This window comes from Drosophila melanogaster, chromosome 3L (genome assembly GCF_000001215.4).
Source record: "Drosophila melanogaster chromosome 3L".
Taxonomy (NCBI): domain Eukaryota; kingdom Metazoa; phylum Arthropoda; class Insecta; order Diptera; family Drosophilidae; genus Drosophila; species Drosophila melanogaster.
Window position 1 is genome coordinate 1,618,253 of NT_037436.4, and position 19,630 is coordinate 1,637,882.

Consider the following 19,630-nt stretch of genomic DNA (forward strand, 5'->3'; position numbering starts at 1 on the left):
AGTATATTGGAATTTGTTGCTTGCATATGTTCTGACAGTTGATGCATATTCCAAAATCCTAAAAAAAGATTTTTTTTTAAATTTTAAATGGAACTAGTTCAGGCGACTGCTACTTGGCTTGCCATTCACAGCGATACGGCAACTCCAAACAGCTGACGCTGCCATGCGAATGCTGATATCGTAGCAAAAACACAGGGACGGTGCGAAAGAAGAGGGATTTTATTTTGTTTTCGCCTGGCAATTGAGTAATGGCCGGACTCCTTCACCTGACCAAGCAGTGCAGCATCCACCTACCCGCCCACTTGGGACGCGCGAAATGCTACACACTCGCTAAGGGACCGGGAACACACGTGCAGGCAAGAGTGGTGAGTGCTCGGCCTCTAGACCCATTTCAAGGCCACCTGCCAGACTATCTAGACTAGATTACGGTTTCGTAATTACGCGTAAATACGCAATAAATTGGCGGTTTGATTGAGTGGGGACAGCCGGCGATCGGCGGGGAAAACAGTCTGCGTGTGCGTTGTTTTGGTCCTTCTCCACTTCCATCCGATCAATCTTGAATTAATGCTCCACGCTATGGCTTATTTCGTTGCAGCAAGCATAGAGTTAGACCAAAACAGCGCGCACGCACACAGACTTGGAGGATCGATCGGGTATTGGGGACAATGGGTCGCACGCAGCGTCGCCGGCATCAGAGGGCCAAGAAGTCTGACGAGAATTCGGGCTCCCTGCACGACCTCTACGTTCATCTACACTCCGTTGGCTGGCAGAACCACACTCACTTGTCGGCCCAATACTACGAACAGACAGGTCGAGGACTATGCTCTAAACAGAAGACCTTTTCTCCGGAGGATGAGCTCATTCGCCTGCCCATTGGCTGTCTCATAAGCATAGCGACTCTGGAATCTGATGGGCCATTCAAAAGTCTTTTCGACGAAGAGTTATTTGACAAGGACTCCAGAATTTCCTTTCAGGCACTGATAGCCTGTTATATTTTGTACCACAAGCACTTGCAGGAGTGTACGCTAGGGACTCACTCCTCTACTTACGCTGCATATTTGGACACCCTGCCCAGGTGCTACTCCACTCCGTATTTCTGCTCCATACCCGAGCTACAGTGTCTGCCAGAATCCCTGCTAGAGCGGACCGTGGCCCAGAACCGTCAGATAAGAGGTTACTTTGAAATTATTAAGAACATTGTACACAAATGCGATTGCTGTGGGAAGAGCTACGGCCAGGAGATTTGGACACTCGCAGACTTTAAGTGGGCCTACTTCAGCGTGAACACTAGGAGCGTCCACCTCAGTTCCCGCTTTCTGAAAAAGCAGAGCAACTACTTTCAGCCGCTTATCAGTGGCGACACCAACCTGGCATTGGCTCCGTTTCTGGATCTTTTTAACCACTCAGATCAAGTGGAAATCACAGCAGGGATTGAGGGTCCCGATTACGTTCTTACATTGAAATCTCTGCCATTTTCCGAGACCAAACCATATGATCAATTGTTCATCAGCTACGGTGCTTTGCCCAACTTTAAGCTATTGACGGAATATGGCTTTTGGCTAAGAGAAAATAAGCACGATTACTTTGAAGTCTCCCTACTGGACATTGAGCACATGATTAAGCAAAACAAGGAGCTATCAACGCAAACCTTTCACCGGAACATCTTTAAATTCATCAGGGAGCACAATCTGAACGATCAAATGTTCGTGCACATCGACGATGGATGCTCTCACAATCTAAGGGTTGTGCTGCACCTGATCTTCAAGCAGCAGGCCTACTTTCCCAACATCCTCAACCAGATTGCCTTTGGAGACGCCGAGCAGTTTCAGGACGTGCAGCCAGAGCTGTCGTACCTCGTAGAATATAAAATAAAGGAATACGAGATCTTTGGAGGAGAGCTGGATAAGCTTCCTAAATTGACAGAAAGTGGTGCAGTGGCACGGTCTTACCTCCAAGAGTGTATCCGTTACCTCGTTGACTTTCAATCGGTGCATCTAGCTGCATAGAAGCTGTCTAGGCTGAGCTTAGAATTTAAAACAAGGCGTTTAATATTGAAATGAATAGTAATAGATGTTAAAGAAAAACTACTTAAGTTTATATTATTTGAGGCATTTAAATTTTTTTTAATAAATCACAGAAAACTGTAAACTTTATTTTGTAAATGACCCCTTTCAGCTGTACTCTTCGCTGACTAAGGTTGATGATAAGAACAGCAGCGATGCCAAGCGGAAGAAGATTACCCCGTTTACGCCCACGCCGGGTAGCAAGCTCCTGGGTGGAGTATTCGGCAAGAAGGCCAAAGGTAGGTGCCGTGGGGCAGCATCAGTTACCCAGTAAATAACCAATGCTCGAGTATCCTGATTAATACAGCACCCCTGCAGATATCCGCAGGCTTTTTATTTAGTACTAGCCTCTCACGCTTTTTTTTTATTGACTAACCAACCCAAAATTGATTTTGTTTTGTGGACCGAGTACGTGCGTCCGTTTGTTTCTTTGTTTGTTTGTGCGCTTGTTGTGTTGAGCGCCTGTCTGAATTTGGCTGCATCCAAGTGAATTCAATGCAGGTGGAGCCCCAGCAGCAGCAGCAGCAAAAACAACAACGCTACAGCGGCAGCGACCTTACCGCCCACAACAACAGCAATCACGACTATGTCATGTTCATATAGGGGGCGGCAGCGATGGTGGCTCGGGATTGGGCAAGCTAGACGCGCCGGAGGTCACCTCCAAGGATATGCTGCGTGCCATGATGGCCTACATCTGGCCAAAGGAGGATCCACTGGTGCGAAAGCGGTAAGTTCATCTGACTATGACTGAGAATACTTTAATATCTATTGTTTTCCAAATTGACAGGGTGGGTATTTCCCTGGGTCTGTTGGCTGGCTCCAAGCTGCTGACCGTCTGTGTCCCCTTCTTGTTCAAAGGAGCTGTGGACACGATGACAACGCTGAACATGGACACTGCCCCGGATGCGGTCCTCTCCGCAGCCACCGCACTGATGTTGGGATGTAGGTTTCTTAGCCTGAGTTCCCTATCATAAAAGATCTTAACTGTCTAATTCACGCAGATGGCATTGCTAGAGCCAGTGCGGCGGGCTTTAATGAGTTGCGGAATGCAGTGTTTGCCAAGGTGGCCCACCACTCGATCCGAAAGATCGCCAGCAATGTGTTCCTGCATCTGCACAACCTGGATCTGGCCTTCCACCTGAACAAACAAACTGGAGCACTGTCAAAGACCATCGATCGAGGATCGAGGGGCATTAACTTTGTGCTCTCCGCCATGGTCTTCAACATTGTGCCCACTATCTTTGAGCTGGCCCTCGTGTCCAGTATCCTGGGAGTGAAGTGTGGCCTGGCCTTCGCTGGTGTCAGCATGGGCTGCGTTGGCATATACGCTGCCTACACTCTGAGTGTGACCCAGTGGCGCACCCAGTTCCGTGTATTTATGAACCAGGCGGAGAACGAGGCCGGCAACAAGGCCGTAGACTCGCTGATCAACTACGAGACGGTGAAGTACTTCAACAACGAAAAGTACGAGGCGGGTTGCTACAACGAGGTGCTGAAGAAGTATGAGGCGGCCAGCTTGAAGACTAGCTCCAGTCTCGCTCTGCTCAACTTTGGCCAGAACGCCATTTTCAGCAGCGCACTGAGTCTGATTATGGTATTGGCCGCCAAGGAGATTGCCCAAGGCAACATGACGGTTGGAGATTTGGTGATGGTCAACGCCCTGCTCTTCCAGCTCTCGATCCCCCTCGGTTTTCTGGGCAGTGTTTATCGTGAGGTGCGACAGGCTTTGCTGGACATGCGGGCCATGTTCACGTTGATGAACGTGGACAGTAGCATTCAGACAGCCGCCAATGCCCAGCCCCTGTTCGTGGACACCACTAACTCATCCATTGAGTTCCGCAACGTGAGCTTCGAGTACGAACCTGGCAAGCCCATTTTCCGGGACCTCAGTTTCACCATACCCGCCGGTAAAAACGTCGCCATTGTGGGCGGCTCTGGCTCAGGAAAATCGTCGATGGTGCGCCTTCTCTTCCGCTTCTTTGAGCCAAACTCTGGTAAAGTGTTGATCGGTGGCCAGGATATCAGCGCCGTGGATTTGGAGAGCCTGCGCAAGGTTATTGCAGTGGTGCCGCAGGATTCGGTGCTATTCCACAACACCATCGAGCACAATATCCACTATGGCAACCTGTCCAAGTCCCACGCAGAAGTGCAGAATGCTGCCCGCATGGCTGATTTGCATGACTCCATCATGAGCTGGCCAGGACAGTACTCCACTCAGGTAGGCGAACGTGGATTAAAGTTATCCGGTGGCGAGAAGCAGCGCGTTGCCATCGCTAGGGCCATACTGAAGAACACCCCCATTCTGATCTTTGACGAGGCTACAAGCAGTCTGGACTCGATCACCGAGCATGTGAGTGTTGAAAGCGACTAAGTGAACTTCTATAAACTGACGGAATCGGACTTCTTCCCTTTGTAGAACATTCTGCAGGCTCTGACCCGCGCTACCTCAGGACGCACTAGCATTTGCATTGCCCACCGTCTCTCGACAGTCAAGGATGCGGACGAGATTCTGGTGCTCGAGAACGGACGTGTAGGTGAACGTGGCACCCATTCGGAGCTGCTGAGGCAGAATGGACTGTATGCCCGCCTCTGGGAGACGCAGACGCAGCAGTTCGACCCGAGCCGGGAGATCAATGAGGAGGTGGCAGCGAAGAAGACGCGGGGCGTGGCGTAGACGAGGCTCCTAGCCTATTTATGTGTTTGTTATAATGTTATAACCATCCCCTTCGTTTGGCAATCCCTAGCCACTAAATTCACCGTAGAATCCTCCTGGACCGGAGATTCGCTATTCATAGGCTTAAAGTATCATTGTGACGTTTGTAAATACAGCTGTAGATATGCGATAAGAGAAATTGAACGGGATGTGGTACAATATGGAACATTTATTATCAGTTTTATCACCCATACATTCGGTTATATCGCTCTGGTTTCCAAGGTTTTGTTTCGAGATTTAATTGATTTGAGCGTATCGTTATGTAAATGCAAAATAATGTGATATTATTAAATGCATTTCATTGATATATAGACAAAACCAAGAGGATTTGTGTATATCCTTCAAATCGGACCTTCATTTCTTCAATATAAATTGTTATCCTCTGATTTATAGGCAATATAGGTTTTGAATTTGCTTAACCAGATTTAATATCGAATCTAGATACGGCTAAAACCGAAATAGTGCCGATGGTTAGCCTTCTCCTTCAATCTCCCCCCTTTACGGCCTGCGGAATGGGCACATCGTAGAGCAAGTACATTAGGCAGTTGCCAATGTGGCCCAAAAACTGCTGGTAGTTGGTAACCCGATGCTGGAACTCCTGCCACAGCGGCAGGACAGACCGCTCCTCGGTATCAGGCTGTTCTATCGTGATGCCCTGCTCCAGCATCGTTTTGTTGGTGTATGTGAACAGATACGAAGCTGGCTTCTGGCCAATGGTGGTGACCAAGTGGGTGATGTTGCTCTCCAGACCGATGCTCTTGCCGGCTGTCAGGAAATAGGCCTCCGGATCCCGCTCGTTCCGGTACCGAACATTTCCCTCAAGAATGGTCAGCGTGCAGTTGATAAGGTCCGGCGAGATGAAGTTGGTCAGAGTTAGTCCCGGGAAATCCGCCACGAAAATGACATCGGAGTAGTTGTTCCAGGCCAGCACCTCAGTCTCAATGGTGCGCAATTTGGGCCGCATGTGGTTCAGCTCGTTCAGCAGAGGCAGCGACCAGGAGGTGCTCTCAAAGGGCGACCACTTGGCCCGGAGGAGATCCTCGCGTGGATCGAATGATCGTTGCTGAAAGCGTCCGTTCATGGAGCACCAGATGTCGAAGTAGATGGAAATGTTCCTCCCAATATGTGGCTGTTTCTCTTGTAAATTCTCCTCGATGCACCTGGCATACTGCACTGCCATGTCGGCGTACTTCGTCCAGCGGTCGTACTCCGTAAAGGCGTATGGATTCAGGTTGTGCACTTGGCGGCTCTCGTTGTCCACCACCTGAATGGAGGTCTGCAGCGTGTCGTAGGAGTGCACCATCATGTCCCATGAGTAGCCGTACAGCCCATTCGTCCAGTTGTTATAGCCCTTGGTGATGAAGTGTGAGTATGGCAGGAAGAGTTGCAGTCCACAGTAGGCAAGGATGAGGCCCGTGCGCAGTCTGGCCAGGATTCCCGGCTTGGAAAGCTCTTCCTCTGGATCTTTTGGATGGACGTCCTGTATTTTGGACCAGTTGCCTAGCCTCCTCGGCCAGTCGAAGCTGAAGAAGAGCGGCACTTCGGCCAGACACACCCAGGGAAACATGCCTGATGGGTAAGTTACACAAAATTACATAATTATTGATTTGTAGGATTATAAATAGTTAACAGGACACTTACCTATTACAAACAGTCGGGAGTTCATTAGATGAAAACTGAGCATGAAAGGAGTGACCAGTAGGCGCGTCTTTTCCAGAGTCATGAAAAAAGCAATGGACACGTCGAAGAAGGCGGTGAACCAATGCACGATGAGCAGGTCTATCAGCTCCGGATCAATCACTTGCCGGAACGGGGCAAAGACCCAGTGGTAACTCAGATTGGACATCGCGTATCCCGATAGCCATTCCAGCGAGAATTTCTTCAGACCTGCGTACATGTACAGGATGAAGAACTGGAATTTGATTAGGAAGTAGTTCCAGTAGGGAATACAGTGACTCTTTCGGGGATTTAGCCATCTGTCCAGGGAGCTGAAAGTTGGGAACAGGTCGTTTATTTCGAAATAGGGGATTTTAAAGGTATTCAGACCAGTAGGACTCCGCTTGGGTGAAGAGCAGCAATGTTCCCACCAGGCCGAATAGATAGCTGTGGTTATTCCACGTCGGTTTGTCCAGCAGGAAGATGTACCAGTAGGGTATCAGGAAGGCCAGGCAGCTAGTCCTGAATCGATAGCCCAGCATGATGCCCCACGCGCCCAGCCACATGCACAGATAGACGCAGCCCATCAGTGGATAGTCCAATGCTCGCATCCCGTTGAACAGTGGAAAGTGGCAGTGTAGCGGCTCCTGAAACCGCACGTCCAGCTGGCCGCCACCTCGCTCCTCTGCGATGTCAATCAGCATGGCTGCTCCGTAGAGCAGACGGAAGATGCCCAGGGCAGCTCCATCTACGGGTCTGTTTAGCCAGCTGGTAAAGTTGGTCAGGCTAGTGAAGTTGCTCAGATCGTGACCGAGGCAATCTCGAAAGAATGCGTTTTGAGGAAGGAAGGACTTCTTGGCACTCTTGTGATTTACATCTGTGGGGAATTCTTCCGACGACCTAGGTGTATCTTTGTGCGGAGTAGCGTCCTCTGTGGCACTGGGTTTCGTGGGCAGCTTTCGCTTGGAGTTGGCCATTCTGCTGAATCTTGAATCTGTAAAGAATGCGAAAGAACACGTCCTTTGCAAGTATAGTAAACGTTATCCTTACAGATCTGCCCATAGATGACCCAAAGATCAATCCCCTCGAATGGTTGTTTGGTATTTAAGTTTTGTAGAATTTATTGAAAAAGTTGACATAAATACATGCATGCATATTGTTGTATACTAAATATATAATATATGTGTTTTACATTTCGTTTGCTGACTCTTGCGTAAATATCTACGGTTCTGTTCGGATCGCTGGCGTGGAGTCCACGGAAAATATTGCTGTCGGATCGGTGTAAAAAAATAGATCAATTACGAAATGTACATCCATTATACTCGGTCAGTGAGTTATTATTGCAACGGATTTGCCCAGCTTCGTTTCCTCTAGTTTCGTCTCTAGTCCTGTCCGTGTGGAACGTGTGTGGTAACTGTGATAACTGCCATCCGGGCCGGCGGACATCCCAACTGGGAGTGCCGGCCGTCGAAAACGCAAATGCATATATATATATACTTTCGATCTGAATCTGAATGGGTCTAGCTGCTGGCCAGTGTCCTGTGCAGTGGTTCGCAAAATGTCCAAACGTCTTTGGGAACAGGAACAAGCTTTGAAAATGCCTCAAACTACATACATATACGAATACAATATAAGCCGTCGTCTGCTTGAATATAGGTTTTGATATTGGTTACGGTTAAGTACTTAATGTGATAGGTAGTCGCACACGCGTCGTAGTAGAATCTCCGTAGGTCTGGTCGATCCGTAGGATCCCCACACCCCGGAAGTGAGTTGGAAAATGAAGATGAAGGGAGAACCTCGGTGCCTGGATTGACTGGGTTGAATGTTTGATTGGTAAATGGTTTAAATACGCGCCTGAATAACCGCTTTCGGTGTGTGTGTGTGTGTGTGTGTGTGTGTGAGTGTCTCTTTAAGTACGTTTAGTTGGTTTCCTTAGTTTTCTCGTTTTGTTTTCGGTTTACTTTAATTTAAGTACGACAGTAATGCATAAATGACTAATATTTTTTGCTTCACATCTATTTTACTTGTGAGTTTGCCATTAAAATACTTTTGGTTTTCTTTATCGATTTCATTTCGTTATTTACGCAACGCTAAAACATTTTAAAATGCATTTTCAAAGTTAATTCAATAAATATGCTCTTGGTTTTCCATTAGATAGGTTCTGTAAGCTTTTAAAGATCTAGACAATGTTTTCGAGTGTCGAAAATTAGCATACAATGGGGGCACATAGTTGCTCCTCCGTCTGCTGCTCCATCAATCAGCCCAAGTCGGCGCACTCGGGGGAATCCGCGGTGTGCTGCAGTCCGTATAGCAACCCTTGTTTGCCAGGCCGCGATGCAGTTCCTCCTCTTCCTCCTCCTCCTGCTGCTGCTGCTCGTAATCATTCATCCGCTCCCTGCGCAGGCGCACTCTCTCCCTTGGCTACCTGCTCTCCAGCTGCTCATCCTCCTCATCCTGCTCAGCCTGTCCTATGCTCCTGCTTCACCCTCGCCCGGTCACCGCTCTCCCGGCTGCCGGGCCCGTTCCTCTAGAGGCGATTCTGGTTGAGCTGGGAGCGCGGAGTGAAGGGACTGACCATCACGCCGCTGGGCCAGATGGCCTCGTTGAAGAGCTCGTTGAAGCGGTAGTCCGGAATGGAGATCTTGAACTTGCAGTACGACAACTGCGACAGGTTGGCATCGTTCTTCACCAGCTTGGTGCACTTGACCAGGTTCTTGTTGATCTTCAGCTCCTCGGCCAGGTGATCGATCACGTCCTCCTCGCTGGTGTTCGTGGCGAACTTGCCCACCTGCACCCAGCGCCCGTAGTCGCAGACCACTTGCAGTCGGTCGGAGTTACAATTGTTTCCTACCACAATGAGGTTGTTCTGCTGCGGATGCTTCTTCCCGTCCAGTCCGCCACCCAGGCCGCCGCCACCCACGCCGGCGGCCGAGGCGCCCAATGCCTGAAGCGGCTGGTTGCCAAACTGGAAGTACTGCTGGTACATACGGCCCTGGATCTGGTTGACCCCGTTGCACACCTTATTGACCTTTTCCTCGATGGTGTGCAGCTTGGCCGCGAAGGCTCGTGGCGACTGGTTTTTGCACTCGTCGCAGTGAAAGGATATCATCGAGTTCTTCTGGATCGCCTCGAAGACCGCGTCGTCGATGTTGACGCACGTGCGGTGGTACCTTCTCCGGCAGTCCTCGCCGCTGCACCCGATGCTCGTGGCCTCCTTGGCGGCGATCGATTTTTTGCACTTTGGGCAGTTATTGTTGTCGGCCATGGTGACTTTGGTTGGTTGATTGGTTAGTTGGCTGGCTGGTTAGTTGGTTGGTGACTATCGATTTCGATTCTGAATCCGAACCCGAGTCTGATTCAAGCAGGCGGAAAAAGAGAATTCGAACTTTCAGGAAAAAACACACGCACACTGTGGAGTCACACAGTGGGTATATACACTACGGCCACAGCAACAACGGCAACAGCAGCAGGCAGCAGCAATAACAACAAGCGAGAAATTCGAGCGAAAGTCGCCTCCTCTCCGCTCCACCCTCTCTCACTCTTCTTCCTGTGTCTGCGTCCGTGTGTGTGTGTGTGTGTGGCGAGTGCTGTGTGTGTGTGTGCGGGAAGAGTGCTGAAATCGGGAAAGAGAAAACACGCAGACGACCGAAACTTGACAACCGCACGCTCCGAAGTTTGCAGACTGACTGTGCGCGAGCCACCGATTGCGTTTCCGAATTCGAGACCAGGTCCGCCGATTCGGATTCGGAATAGAAGTCGGAATCGGATACACTCGGCACACCGTGCAATCCCAACACCACATGCAACCCCCGATAAAGCTGCCACGCCAGGGGTGGCTTTAACCACTATTCTCGCCATATGATTGACCAGCCGCCGACCCGACTGGCAACCAGTTTTGTTCTCGCCAGCACTCACCCCCAGTGCCACTCGATTGGGGCTCCTCTGCACGACAGTGTTGGAAATAGGGGTAAGTGCAGTGTGTGCAGTAGAAGGATTGAAACACCGTTACACCAGTGATTTTAAGGTTATATGTTTTTTTCACATTTTATACATTTGTATATTTAACTGGCCAGATTGATGAAACATAATATAATCTTGGATATGATATGTTAGCATAACATTTTTACTGTAGTTTGGCATCGCTTTTATGCTGTATAATTATAAATCGCATATTCTAAAGATTTGTATTGTATATGATAGATTGTCCTTGAATGTGGAACTAGAATTCCAAAATAATACTTTAAATACTACCATGCTTTCGGAAGTAGCAATAACTTTACTTATAGTACAAATCGTACGAAGAGCACTACTTACTTTGTGTTGTTATGGCCAATTAAAGCGGAAATGGGGTCAACTTTACATACAAGTCGTTATATCAAATCCCCGGCTTACAGTCACTTCTGCTCTGCTCACAATCGCTTTTCAAGGCAATTAATCAAATTCACACCCGTAATTTGCTGCAGTTGGGGCAGTAATTGGGGCCGTTATACTGCTCCCTGCAGCGCGCCACCCGCCGAGTGCAACTGGCAACAGTTGGCCGTTTCCCGGATGAACTCTCACCTGCGGACGCAGCGACTGGGAAAAGGGAATCGCGAGCAACACGGTCCGCCAACTGAGGCTGTGCGCACGAGCTGCGTGGTATTTATACGCCACTCTGCTCCACTCGGAGATGTGTCCCTTCTGCTTTTCCTTTCCCTAATCCTTGGTGTCGCAGAGGGGATGATGGCCAAGTGATGTGGGCGGAAGTGGGGGTGTTTGCGCATGTCCTTGCCGGGAAATGGCATCGAAGTTGATAACAATAAACAAGTGATTTTTCGTTGACTGCGAGTTGAGACCTCAGAGTTACCAGGAATGCAGGGACTTACAATTATGCATTTTTCAAATCGATTTTTAAATATGTTAGCACATATCAAGTATACATACGAGTGGAACTCGCAATTTAAATCTATAAAATTTGTAGAACACCAACTATTTGAATAGCAAGTTTCTAATAGAAACCAATATACCCCTGGGAAAAAGTTGGGAGGTGTTAGAATGGCAGGAAAATGCAAATAAAATTTGCAGGTGCTGCGGCAGCAGCTGTTATTGTTTGCCATCCGCCGCCAGGATTTGCCTGGCGGACACCTGCGGTAATTGGGTTTCATTAAGTGCTGGTTGCCGGGCGGCTTTGGTCCTGTTCCGTCGCAGGGGCCATCGATTCCTTTGTGGAGCCTTGTTAGCGCCGCTCCAATTTCGCGTCGCCTGCATTGTCAATAGATTTTAATCAGGTGTGGCAAGTGTGTGTGTGTGTGTGGTAAATAGGCGCCTGGTGCTCCCCCACTTGTCTGACATAAGCGTAGGCTCCCCACCGCAGACGGGTTTCTATTTCCATTACCCTGTTTGCACGCTGTCTGCGCCCCAATTGGTATTTATGTATGCAGACCAAGTGCGCAGTTTAGTGCGCTGGATAGTATGCTACACTTTTTGTGTGCTCCTATTTTTAGGCAGCGCATCCTTTGTCGCCCAATTTGGGAGTTAATCTGGTTCACGAGCTTGGAGAACATGTCAGCATTGGGAAATTTCCACATAATTAATATTTAAAACAATGAAGTTATTGTTTTCATTTAAATACCCACCTACTTCAATCAATATGCTTACCCAGCTTTAGAAAACACGTTGGTTTTGTTTTTATTTATTTATTTAAATAATTATGTATTTTCGGGGTGCAATTAATCATTAAATTAATTAGTAATATTATTGTTTATATACGGTTCATATATATATATACTCTCATTAGCCGTCTGTTGCTTTCGGGGATTCTTATAGAGTTTTTCTTTGTTTTGTGTGTCCGTCTTGGTAGACGGGAATTACTTCGGAATTACTCCGCCGCCCAAAAGGACTCCGGGAAATCGCAATGCGATGCCAGGAGCTCCAGTGGGCTCTCCGTACTCAGGGGCTTCATGGGTGTTGTTTCTGTGTATACAATTGTTTTCTTTTCGGGTCTGCTTAAAATCCAAACAAAAATCGAAACTCTTCTAAACATTTGTCATTGGTTATTACATACATATATTGATTTATATCTGTTAATGGTTATATGCATGTGAAGTGCCTGGGTGAGTTGAGATGGACATTGAACGAGATTGATTCTAATAAGCTTTAAGGGCGACATATTGTACACGCTACGAATATTGCTAAAAATACCTGCATTCGGATTTGGAATTGGATTTCGATTTCGTTTTCGCCATTAATCTTTGGTTTTTTCTCTAATTAATTTCGATTTTGTTCGTGCCCCAATGTGTTGGTAGGCAAAGCACTTTGGGCAGGCGCTTGTAGAATCAATTAGTTAATACATTAAACGTACTGTATGCTGTATCTTCAGAACAAGTTGGGTACAATATGTGCTGAGAGCTGTGGCTCTCTGAATCTGAATCTGAATCTGAATCTGATCCTGAATCAGATTCTGATTCTGATCCTGATTGGCTATCGGTTGTGATGGGGGCAATGTGTTCGGGTGGAGTGTGTGAGATCTAGATATCATATCGTTACATACACGTACATATATATGCTCTAATTACCGCCTCGTCTATTACTCGTAACATTGAAATATACAAACATATATGTATGCCTCGTCGAGCTAACTAAGTCCTGTGGATAACCAACGTATTTTGTGTCTAGCGCTTAATTTAATCGTTGAACTGTCTGGATTCCGCTTTCAATCGAACCTTTCGAGCTATTCTCAAACACAACAGTAATGATAGCGCGCACGTAAACAAAACGCAGCAAATGAATCGCTTGTATATTTTCACTAGACTTTGGGATTATTAGCTTTTGCTGCTGGCTTCATTTCTTTTTTGTTTGTTGTTTTTTTTTCCAGCCGACTACGCTTGCTGTTTTTGTATAAGTAAACTTGCTTGAAAACATTTAACTGCCTTTTCTCTGGCGGCCCGTCGATTCAAATTCATCTTTTTGGATTATACATTTCGAATATCATATTTGCGTAACTTTACTTAGGAACAAAGCTTAGATTTCATTTCTTTGGTTTCGCGTCTGTTCCGAAATAGTTATGATTCTGTTAGTTTTGTCTAGTCGATTTGCTAAGGAAACTGAGTTCAAAGAGCTGCGAACATCGGGAAGCGACCGCCTGTCCTCCTGCTTCCACTGGCGCTCCTTGTTGCCAGTGCAGCGTAGAGATGCTAGTTCCGTATAGGGTGGTAGTACAGGGTAGTGGTTGGAGTCACTCGTAATATTCAAGTTCCATATATTTGTATTTGTATTTAGATTTGTATTTATATTTATAATTATATATACCGTTTTATGCATGAAATAATGTAACCATAAACAAATTAGCAACAACTTCAAATTGTCCGGAGCGTCTGCATTAGATTTAGTATTAATATTATGACGTAAGTTACTTAAAACCTCTCACACCAACTCGTGCACATCGTCTAAGTGAAAATTATTATTGAGTTTTCATTGCAATTCTCGAGATTTTCTAGTTTAACTGAGTTTTCCTTTCTTGGTTTTCTTTTGTCTTCTCTGCTTTGTTTTCGCCCGCTGAAGGAGCACACTAATCGAGAAACTTTCGTCCTGGCAGCGGGATTGCTTACACGCCGCCGTGATCGCCAGCTCCTGCCGATCCTCCTGCTCCTGCTCCGTCTCCTGCTCCTGCCGCATCCACCAGCGATGACTGTCCTCCGGCTGGCTGCTGCGGTGGCGGCGGCGGTGGCTGCATGTACTGTGGGGGATACTGGTACTGTGGCGGCTGCTCCCCGCCTATGAGTCCAAGTTTATCTGTTTTAAAATGATGCAAGAATTAGTAGGGCACGACATGTGATGGCTCTTTGCGCTCTTTAGCCAATCTCAGACAACGATACACGAGTATACGCCAAAAATATTACACTTCAAGGCTTAAAAGCTCACTCATGACGGAATATAGCAAGTGGACATGGGATGTGGACGGTGGGTGGGGGCGGACAGCAGGGACAACTGCATCGAACAGGTATGGATATATATATATATATATACATATATATTTATGTACATTTAGGCAGTCACTGGAAGCTGTCTTCCTTTGAGCCTCCCGAAGAGAAGTCCTCTCGCTTTTGGTGCAATAAACTTAGGCCAATTTTAAAATACATACAACATTGAATTGTAAAAATCAAATAATAAGGCACTAATCACACATAGACATCGATTAACTCACATACATGCGGCTAAGGCTGGCGGTAAACGATGAGACACCGTTTACAGCCAGCCGAAATAATATAAAACCAGAGGAACGGCGGAAACGGAAGTGGGAGCACAAACGGAAACGGAAGTAAGAAGAAGCGCAGGTGTCAAATTACTGGGTATGATTATTTGCATTGATATGTTGCCGTTTTTTCGTTTGCTTACAGTGTATCGGATTAGATCGATTTTGTCAATGGTACAAAGAAAGTGTGAAATGTTTTCTTTTCGATTTTGATTAATTTTGACTATGGTTCTACGGATGCGTCTTGGTGGTTAATCGATGGCTGATTAGTTTGGTTGGTTGGTTGGTTGGTTGGTTGGTTGAATGTTGGTTTTCAAGAGAGATCGTGAGCGTTCTATTGTCCAGTCGCCACTTCATTCGACGGACTCTGTGGGTGGTCGGTCAATTTCTCGGCCAATGGTTTCTCGAGTGTCGGTGGTTCAGATTTTAGATTTTGTGTATGGTGGTGTGGTTGTAGTTGTTGTTCTTGTTGTTGTAGTAGTTGTGGTGGTGGTGGTGGTGCTGAATCAGGTGCAGTTGCCGATGCCGGAGCCACCTGCTGCTGCAAGGCAGGAGGCTGCGGAGCAGCATTATCATCCGACATGTACGGTTCTACGAGAAATTTTTCGGTGAGTTCATGTTGTTGTTTAATTCAAATCGATTTGTTTTCAAAGCGAGCAGATAAAGATGATAACAATAAAGTATAAATATAGAAACGGTTTTGAGCGATGTAAAACAAAGGATTTATCAACTGGTGCACCTAGCAATAAATGTGGCGTATGAGTAATAAATAAAAGATTGCTCTCGCTGTTTACCTCACACACAAAGTGTTATATTGGGTAAATTGATTTGCTTATGGTTAATAAAATTGTACAAAGCTGAAGCTTTCTGTGTGATTATTCTTCGTCTTTCTCTGTAATTGTTCAAAAATATGGTTCGGTGTTGAGAGTGTGTCAAATCAAGGTGAAAACATTAAAAAAAAACTTAGGTAAATGAAGAAGAATGGCAGTACTTTATGCTTTTGCTGTGGTTCAGTGGCACAAGAAAGGCTGGCTTTTCCAATCCGAAGGCCGTTGCGCTTGCGTGGAGGCTTAGTAACGAGTAACGAGTAACGAGTTGCGTGAAGGCTTAGTATTGAGTAACGAGTTACGAGAAGGGACTACTTTTACTGGGGAAGTGGATTCAAGTTTTGTATTTTACACAGGACATGGCACAGTCGTGTGTCTGTGGCTGGGGTGCTGCTGCCAATATCAGAACGAAACAAACGAAAAACGGATACGGATACGGATACGGTTAACGAAACACTGAACAAACCACAAACTTTACGATTACGGCTTACGGGAGTTAGAACTAGCTAGCTAGAACTTAAGGTCCTACGGATAAGGCTAACGGGCACCATTGAGTATCGGTCCATCTCCGCCAGATCGGCTTCTGGCCGGGGTCCTTCCATTGTCGTCCAGACCCTCAGCCGCAACCCACATGGACGGAGCTGGCGGATCCGATACTCGGCGTGATCTCAACTTGATTACTGGTGGTGGTTAGGCAACGTAACGAAACGAAACAACACAGGACACGACTTTCAGTGGGCATCAAATGAAATCTTTACCGAACCTGTGCGTATGCTCGTATGGAACCAGATGATGTTGGGCTTGGGCATACATGGTACACAATACAAATACTCGCATATGTATGCCACTTAGCATTTAGTTATTGTTCTAGTGGTGGCTGAAGCGCATGACATGATATGATCGATCGATCTATAGTTATGGGAATTTCGCAAGGCATCTAGGTCGAATCGGTTGAGCGAACGGTCAGTTGGACTGTGAGTTCGCAGCTCTACTCATAGCAGTTGTGAATGAGTTGAATTTGGTTTCGGTTTTGGTTTCGATTTGGATTTCGATTGGTTCTTATTGGGTTGATTGATTGGCTTTTGATTTGGTTTCGATTTGCATTGCATTGCGGCTAAGAACTAAATTCTTACGGATTAGATAGTTAGCAATCTACATAAAGTTACCTAGAGAAAAAAAGTGGCGGAATTAAGAACGCAATTTAGATTCGGTGTGTAGATAAACGAAAGCGATTTGGGCCAACGAAATCAGCGCTAAATCAAGGCGAACTCAAAAGACAAACACAACTGGGTAACTGGGTGATCTTGAAAGTATCTTCGGTTCTGTGTGTGCGTGGTGAGTCGAGTGGTGTGGTGTGGTGTGGCGTGGGTCAAGGTCAGTTTCTCTGGGGTATGTGTGTCCCAGAAATGAGTGCACCAAGTTCGCCCAGGATCTGTCAACTTACTTGCAATAATGCCCACGACAACCAGGCCAATCACGCCCATGATGATCATCATCTGTGCGGAGAAAACAAAGATTGAAGTTCGGTCCGACAAGGTAACTGCCATCGTCGCACTTACCTTTAAGTTCTGAAGCCAGAATTTCCTCTTGAGCTTGCCCGCCTGCTGCTCAAACTGCGAGGCACCCTGCTGCAAGGCATCGGCACGGTCGTCCAGCTCCGACAGCTTGCTGTCGCGCTCCAGCACCTTCTCCACGTTCGTGCGCATGATGTCCACGACCTGGTCGGGGATTCAGGGTTGCAGTGGTTAATGGAATGGCTGATCTGTGATCGACTTTCAGTCCCGGAACTCACCTCATCGACCTGCGCCTGCGTCTGCTGCAGACGCTTCTGTGCCGCGATCTGCTGCGGATTGTGTGGTCCGCCCACAATCTCGCCATCGCCGCCCTCTCCGGCCGGGGCTCCGGCATTGGGTGGTGCATCGCCAGCTGGTGCAGCGTCCGCCCTGCGGAGGAGGTCGTCATTAGTCATCGGATGCGAGAACAAGAATAGCTCGGGCCAAGATTAATCAACTTCCAACGGGGGCTCTCGCATTAAATACAGTACTTAGATTACACAAAGAGTGGGTGTGGGTGGGTGGTTACGAACGACTATGGTTTCTAGCTTTAATCGAAATATCTCCAAGATACGTGTGGGCTACGGACAGTGCTGGAGTATAGTTCTAGCCAGCTACCCTTTAACTTGGAGAGACACTTACTGTTCCTTGTTCTTGTCTTTCTTTCCCATCTCAGACCCCCAAAAACTTTGACCTTTAACTCGGCTTCTGGGCTCTGCGGGGCCAAAGGAAGGGAAATTGTTAATTTTAAATAAAAGAATTACAATAGGCGAAGCTACTTATGCTGGACTAGTTTGTATGGTTTCTACGTGATGCATATTTTTTAGTGAAACAAACAATAGAGTGAAGTATCTCAGTATTATCCATAGTCATTTGGTCATTTGGTATTGGTTATTGTTGTTGGCAAAATGTTTTCATCGAACCGTATTTCCCTTTCCCACGACAAAGAAAAAGAAATCAATATCTTACCCTAATCCCTACGACCGGCGACAATTGGTTTTTTTTTTTTACCTACGTGGAGGGAATATTTTTGGATTTCTCAACTTTCCCCGGCTTTTATTGGCAAAATCAATTTTATATGGAATCAAAGAGCATTATCAACAACTTGTATGTGTGTATAAGACGAGCTTTTCTTTTGATCATGACACATATCTTATGTTTGGTTTCAAGCGACCAAAAGAAATAGGTGCAACTTAGTTTGCATGTCCTGACTCACGGGTGCGAATCGTGTTTTTATTGATTTTGCGGTGTGAGAGACTTGGCCATGTGATGCCACAACGTCATCGCCAAGTGATTCATGCCTAGCGAACCGAAACGGCAGCTGCAGCTGGCCCGTGTTCCTTTTACGGATTTTACGGGCGCGAGCACTTGGACAAATGACAAATGAAATGAGCGACCCATGCTGCGTATACTTAATGCGGCTATCAAACGAGCATTCCCTCTGTGACGGCGAAAAGCAAGGCGGGGAATCGAAACCCCCATTTCCCCGCCGGAAAACGAATCAATAACGTCCATCCACTTACATGGCTCTGGTGGCTGTGTGGTTGCTTCTGTGGTTTGGCTGGTGGTGCTCTGGTGGCCTCAGCGAATTCGGCTGTCGATGATTAGGATGAAGGTACTCTATGCACGATGCACTTGGCCTCTTTCACTGTCTTCCACTGGCGCAGGTCGGGATGTGGGATGGTCAGTGGGCGGTGGTGGCGTTGGTGGTGTAGGTAGTGGGTGGTGGTGCAGCTGAACTCTGTTTCGTTGTTTTTGTTCTAGAGGGTTGCGCTCTCAGTGCCGCTTCTCTCTCTCTCTCTCTGTTTCTCTCTCTCTCTGTCGCTCTTCCGCCAGAGCTTTTTCGCCCCGTCGTCAATGAAAATTCACTCCACTCCACGGGGGGATTGGCTGGATCTGGATGATGTGTATGTGTGCGGGTAACACTTGCCACGACAGCCTTTCGCAGGAATTTTCTGGCTCAGCGCTGGAACTGCTGCTGAATAGAGTGCGAAAATAGTTGCAACTATTTTTAGTACATCGGTTAATGCTTGAAATGGGCAGCTATGGGATTCTAATTGGGACGTAAGAGGACTATTTGGGTGGCAGCAACACGCCCAGCCATGAGGCATGTCCTTCCTCATTTCCGTTGCATACCCCCAGGGGCACCTAAGATGTCTTCAAAATGCAAAACGTTTTAAAAATAATTTCAAGTGCCCAACTGGCCAACGTGGGCTCAGAAGAAAAAATCAATGAAATTCTGCACGACAAGGGTTTTCGCTGACTTTGGTTGACATTTCGTTTGATCTTCGTTTTCCTAATCAATCAGTTTTAGCACTTTTGATCAGAATCACTTTACTTTTGCTCGGGCAACTTGAGTTTACAAAAACCAGGCTTAACTAATATTTTACGAATTTTTTTACGCAGCACCAGGAAAATTTTCACTTACGACGTTTTTGGCCAACTGCGAAAACTTGCAGCTTTCCTAACTGTTATGTGTATTTGGGGAAAAAGCTGCCTGGATGGCCAGCAGCGAATGGTGTTCCAGCGAGAAGCTTTTCCTTAGCGATTTCCAAGTGCCGATGGCCAAGGGGTGGGAAATTTAAAAA

General features: G+C 46.9%; 5 protein-coding genes across 14 annotated transcripts; 2 read left to right on the forward strand and 3 right to left on the reverse strand.

The window, feature by feature from the left end:
* The first annotated feature begins 161 nt into the window (after positions 1 to 161).
* CG33230 (uncharacterized protein) lies at positions 162 to 2,145 on the forward strand. The gene is made up of 2 exons (NM_206233.2): positions 162 to 365; positions 596 to 2,145. Exon 2 carries the CDS (start codon positions 666 to 668, stop codon positions 2,004 to 2,006), a length of 1,341 nt encoding a protein of 446 aa, NP_995955.1. The 5' UTR covers positions 162 to 365; positions 596 to 665; the 3' UTR covers positions 2,007 to 2,145.
* ABCB7 (ATP binding cassette subfamily B member 7) lies at positions 162 to 5,161 on the forward strand. 2 transcript variants are annotated; one of them, NM_167902.2, is made up of 6 exons: positions 162 to 365; positions 2,176 to 2,302; positions 2,565 to 2,790; positions 2,851 to 3,005; positions 3,065 to 4,413; positions 4,480 to 5,161. In NM_167902.2, the coding sequence occupies exons 1-6, from the start codon at positions 249 to 251 to the stop codon at positions 4,735 to 4,737; spliced, it is 2,232 nt and encodes a 743-aa protein (NP_728642.2). In that variant the 5' UTR covers positions 162 to 248; the 3' UTR covers positions 4,738 to 5,161. The 2 variants fall into 2 exon arrangements, with proteins under 2 accessions (NP_728642.2, NP_728643.2); NM_167903.2 differs by having other exon boundaries at positions 2,667 to 2,790; positions 4,480 to 4,907.
* On the reverse strand, positions 4,927 to 11,049 carry GC (gamma-glutamyl carboxylase). Of its 2 annotated transcripts, NM_079161.4 has the most exons (4): positions 10,747 to 11,049; positions 6,823 to 7,426; positions 6,418 to 6,764; positions 4,927 to 6,345 (listed from the first exon to the last, which is right to left on the reverse strand). In NM_079161.4, exons 2-4 carry the CDS (start codon positions 7,407 to 7,409, stop codon positions 5,261 to 5,263), a joined length of 2,019 nt encoding a protein of 672 aa, NP_523885.2. In that variant the 5' UTR covers positions 7,410 to 7,426; positions 10,747 to 11,049; the 3' UTR covers positions 4,927 to 5,260. The 2 variants fall into 2 exon arrangements, with proteins under 2 accessions (NP_523885.2, NP_001163323.1); NM_001169852.1 differs by lacking the exon at positions 10,747 to 11,049 and having other exon boundaries at positions 6,823 to 7,438.
* Positions 7,539 to 10,125, reverse strand: CG13928 (uncharacterized protein). The gene has a single exon (NM_139378.2). The coding sequence runs from the start codon at positions 9,695 to 9,697 to the stop codon at positions 8,960 to 8,962; it is 738 nt and encodes a 245-aa protein (NP_647635.1). The 5' UTR covers positions 9,698 to 10,125; the 3' UTR covers positions 7,539 to 8,959.
* A 1,046-nt stretch (positions 11,050 to 12,095) lies between the features above and the next one.
* On the reverse strand, positions 12,096 to 19,500 carry nSyb (neuronal Synaptobrevin). Of its 8 annotated transcripts, NM_001259618.2 has the most exons (9): positions 19,471 to 19,500; positions 18,566 to 19,017; positions 17,685 to 17,757; positions 17,282 to 17,432; positions 17,049 to 17,207; positions 16,934 to 16,985; positions 15,457 to 15,554; positions 14,806 to 15,253; positions 12,096 to 14,202 (listed from the first exon to the last, which is right to left on the reverse strand). In NM_001259618.2, exons 3-7 carry the CDS (start codon positions 17,711 to 17,713, stop codon positions 15,538 to 15,540), a joined length of 408 nt encoding a protein of 135 aa, NP_001246547.1. In that variant the 5' UTR covers positions 17,714 to 17,757; positions 18,566 to 19,017; positions 19,471 to 19,500; the 3' UTR covers positions 12,096 to 14,202; positions 14,806 to 15,253; positions 15,457 to 15,537. The 8 variants fall into 8 exon arrangements, with proteins under 8 accessions (NP_001246547.1, NP_728645.1, NP_001261269.1 ...); NM_167906.3 differs by lacking the exon at positions 14,806 to 15,253 and having other exon boundaries at positions 13,941 to 14,202; NM_167905.4 differs by lacking the exons at positions 14,806 to 15,253; positions 15,457 to 15,554 and having other exon boundaries at positions 18,566 to 19,020.
* Between the last annotated feature and the right edge of the window lie 130 nt (positions 19,501 to 19,630).

Bases quoted from the DNA above. Each gene is read 5' to 3' on its own strand.
- GC (NM_079161.4), bottom strand. From the start codon at position 7,409: ATGGCCAACTCCAAGCGAAAGCTGCCCACGAAACCCAGTGCCACAGAG. The intron at 6,765-6,822 runs GTCTGAATACCT...CCCAACTTTCAG, and splicing joins ACCCAAGCGGAGTCCTACTG to CTCCCTGGACAGATGGCTAA. The intron at 6,346-6,417 runs GTAAGTGTCCTG...CTTACCCATCAG, and splicing joins CTCCCGACTGTTTGTAATAG to GCATGTTTCCCTGGGTGTGT.
- CG13928 (NM_139378.2), bottom strand. From the start codon at position 9,697: ATGGCCGACAACAATAACTGCCCAAAGTGCAAAAAATCGATCGCCGCC.
- ABCB7 (NM_167902.2), top strand. From the start codon at position 249: ATGGCCGGACTCCTTCACCTGACCAAGCAGTGCAGCATCCACCTACCC. The intron at 366-2,175 runs GTGAGTGCTCGG...GACCCCTTTCAG, and splicing joins CACACGTGCAGGCAAGAGTG to CTGTACTCTTCGCTGACTAA. The intron at 2,303-2,564 runs GTAGGTGCCGTG...AATTCAATGCAG, and splicing joins ATTCGGCAAGAAGGCCAAAG to GTGGAGCCCCAGCAGCAGCA.
- CG33230 (NM_206233.2), top strand. From the start codon at position 666: ATGGGTCGCACGCAGCGTCGCCGGCATCAGAGGGCCAAGAAGTCTGAC.
- nSyb (NM_001274340.1), bottom strand. The intron at 16,986-17,048 runs GTAAGTGCGACG...TTCTCCGCACAG, and splicing joins TCTGGCTTCAGAACTTAAAG to ATGATGATCATCATGGGCGT. The intron at 15,254-16,933 runs GTAAGTTGACAG...AATTTCTCGTAG, and splicing joins TGTCGTGGGCATTATTGCAA to AACCGTACATGTCGGATGAT.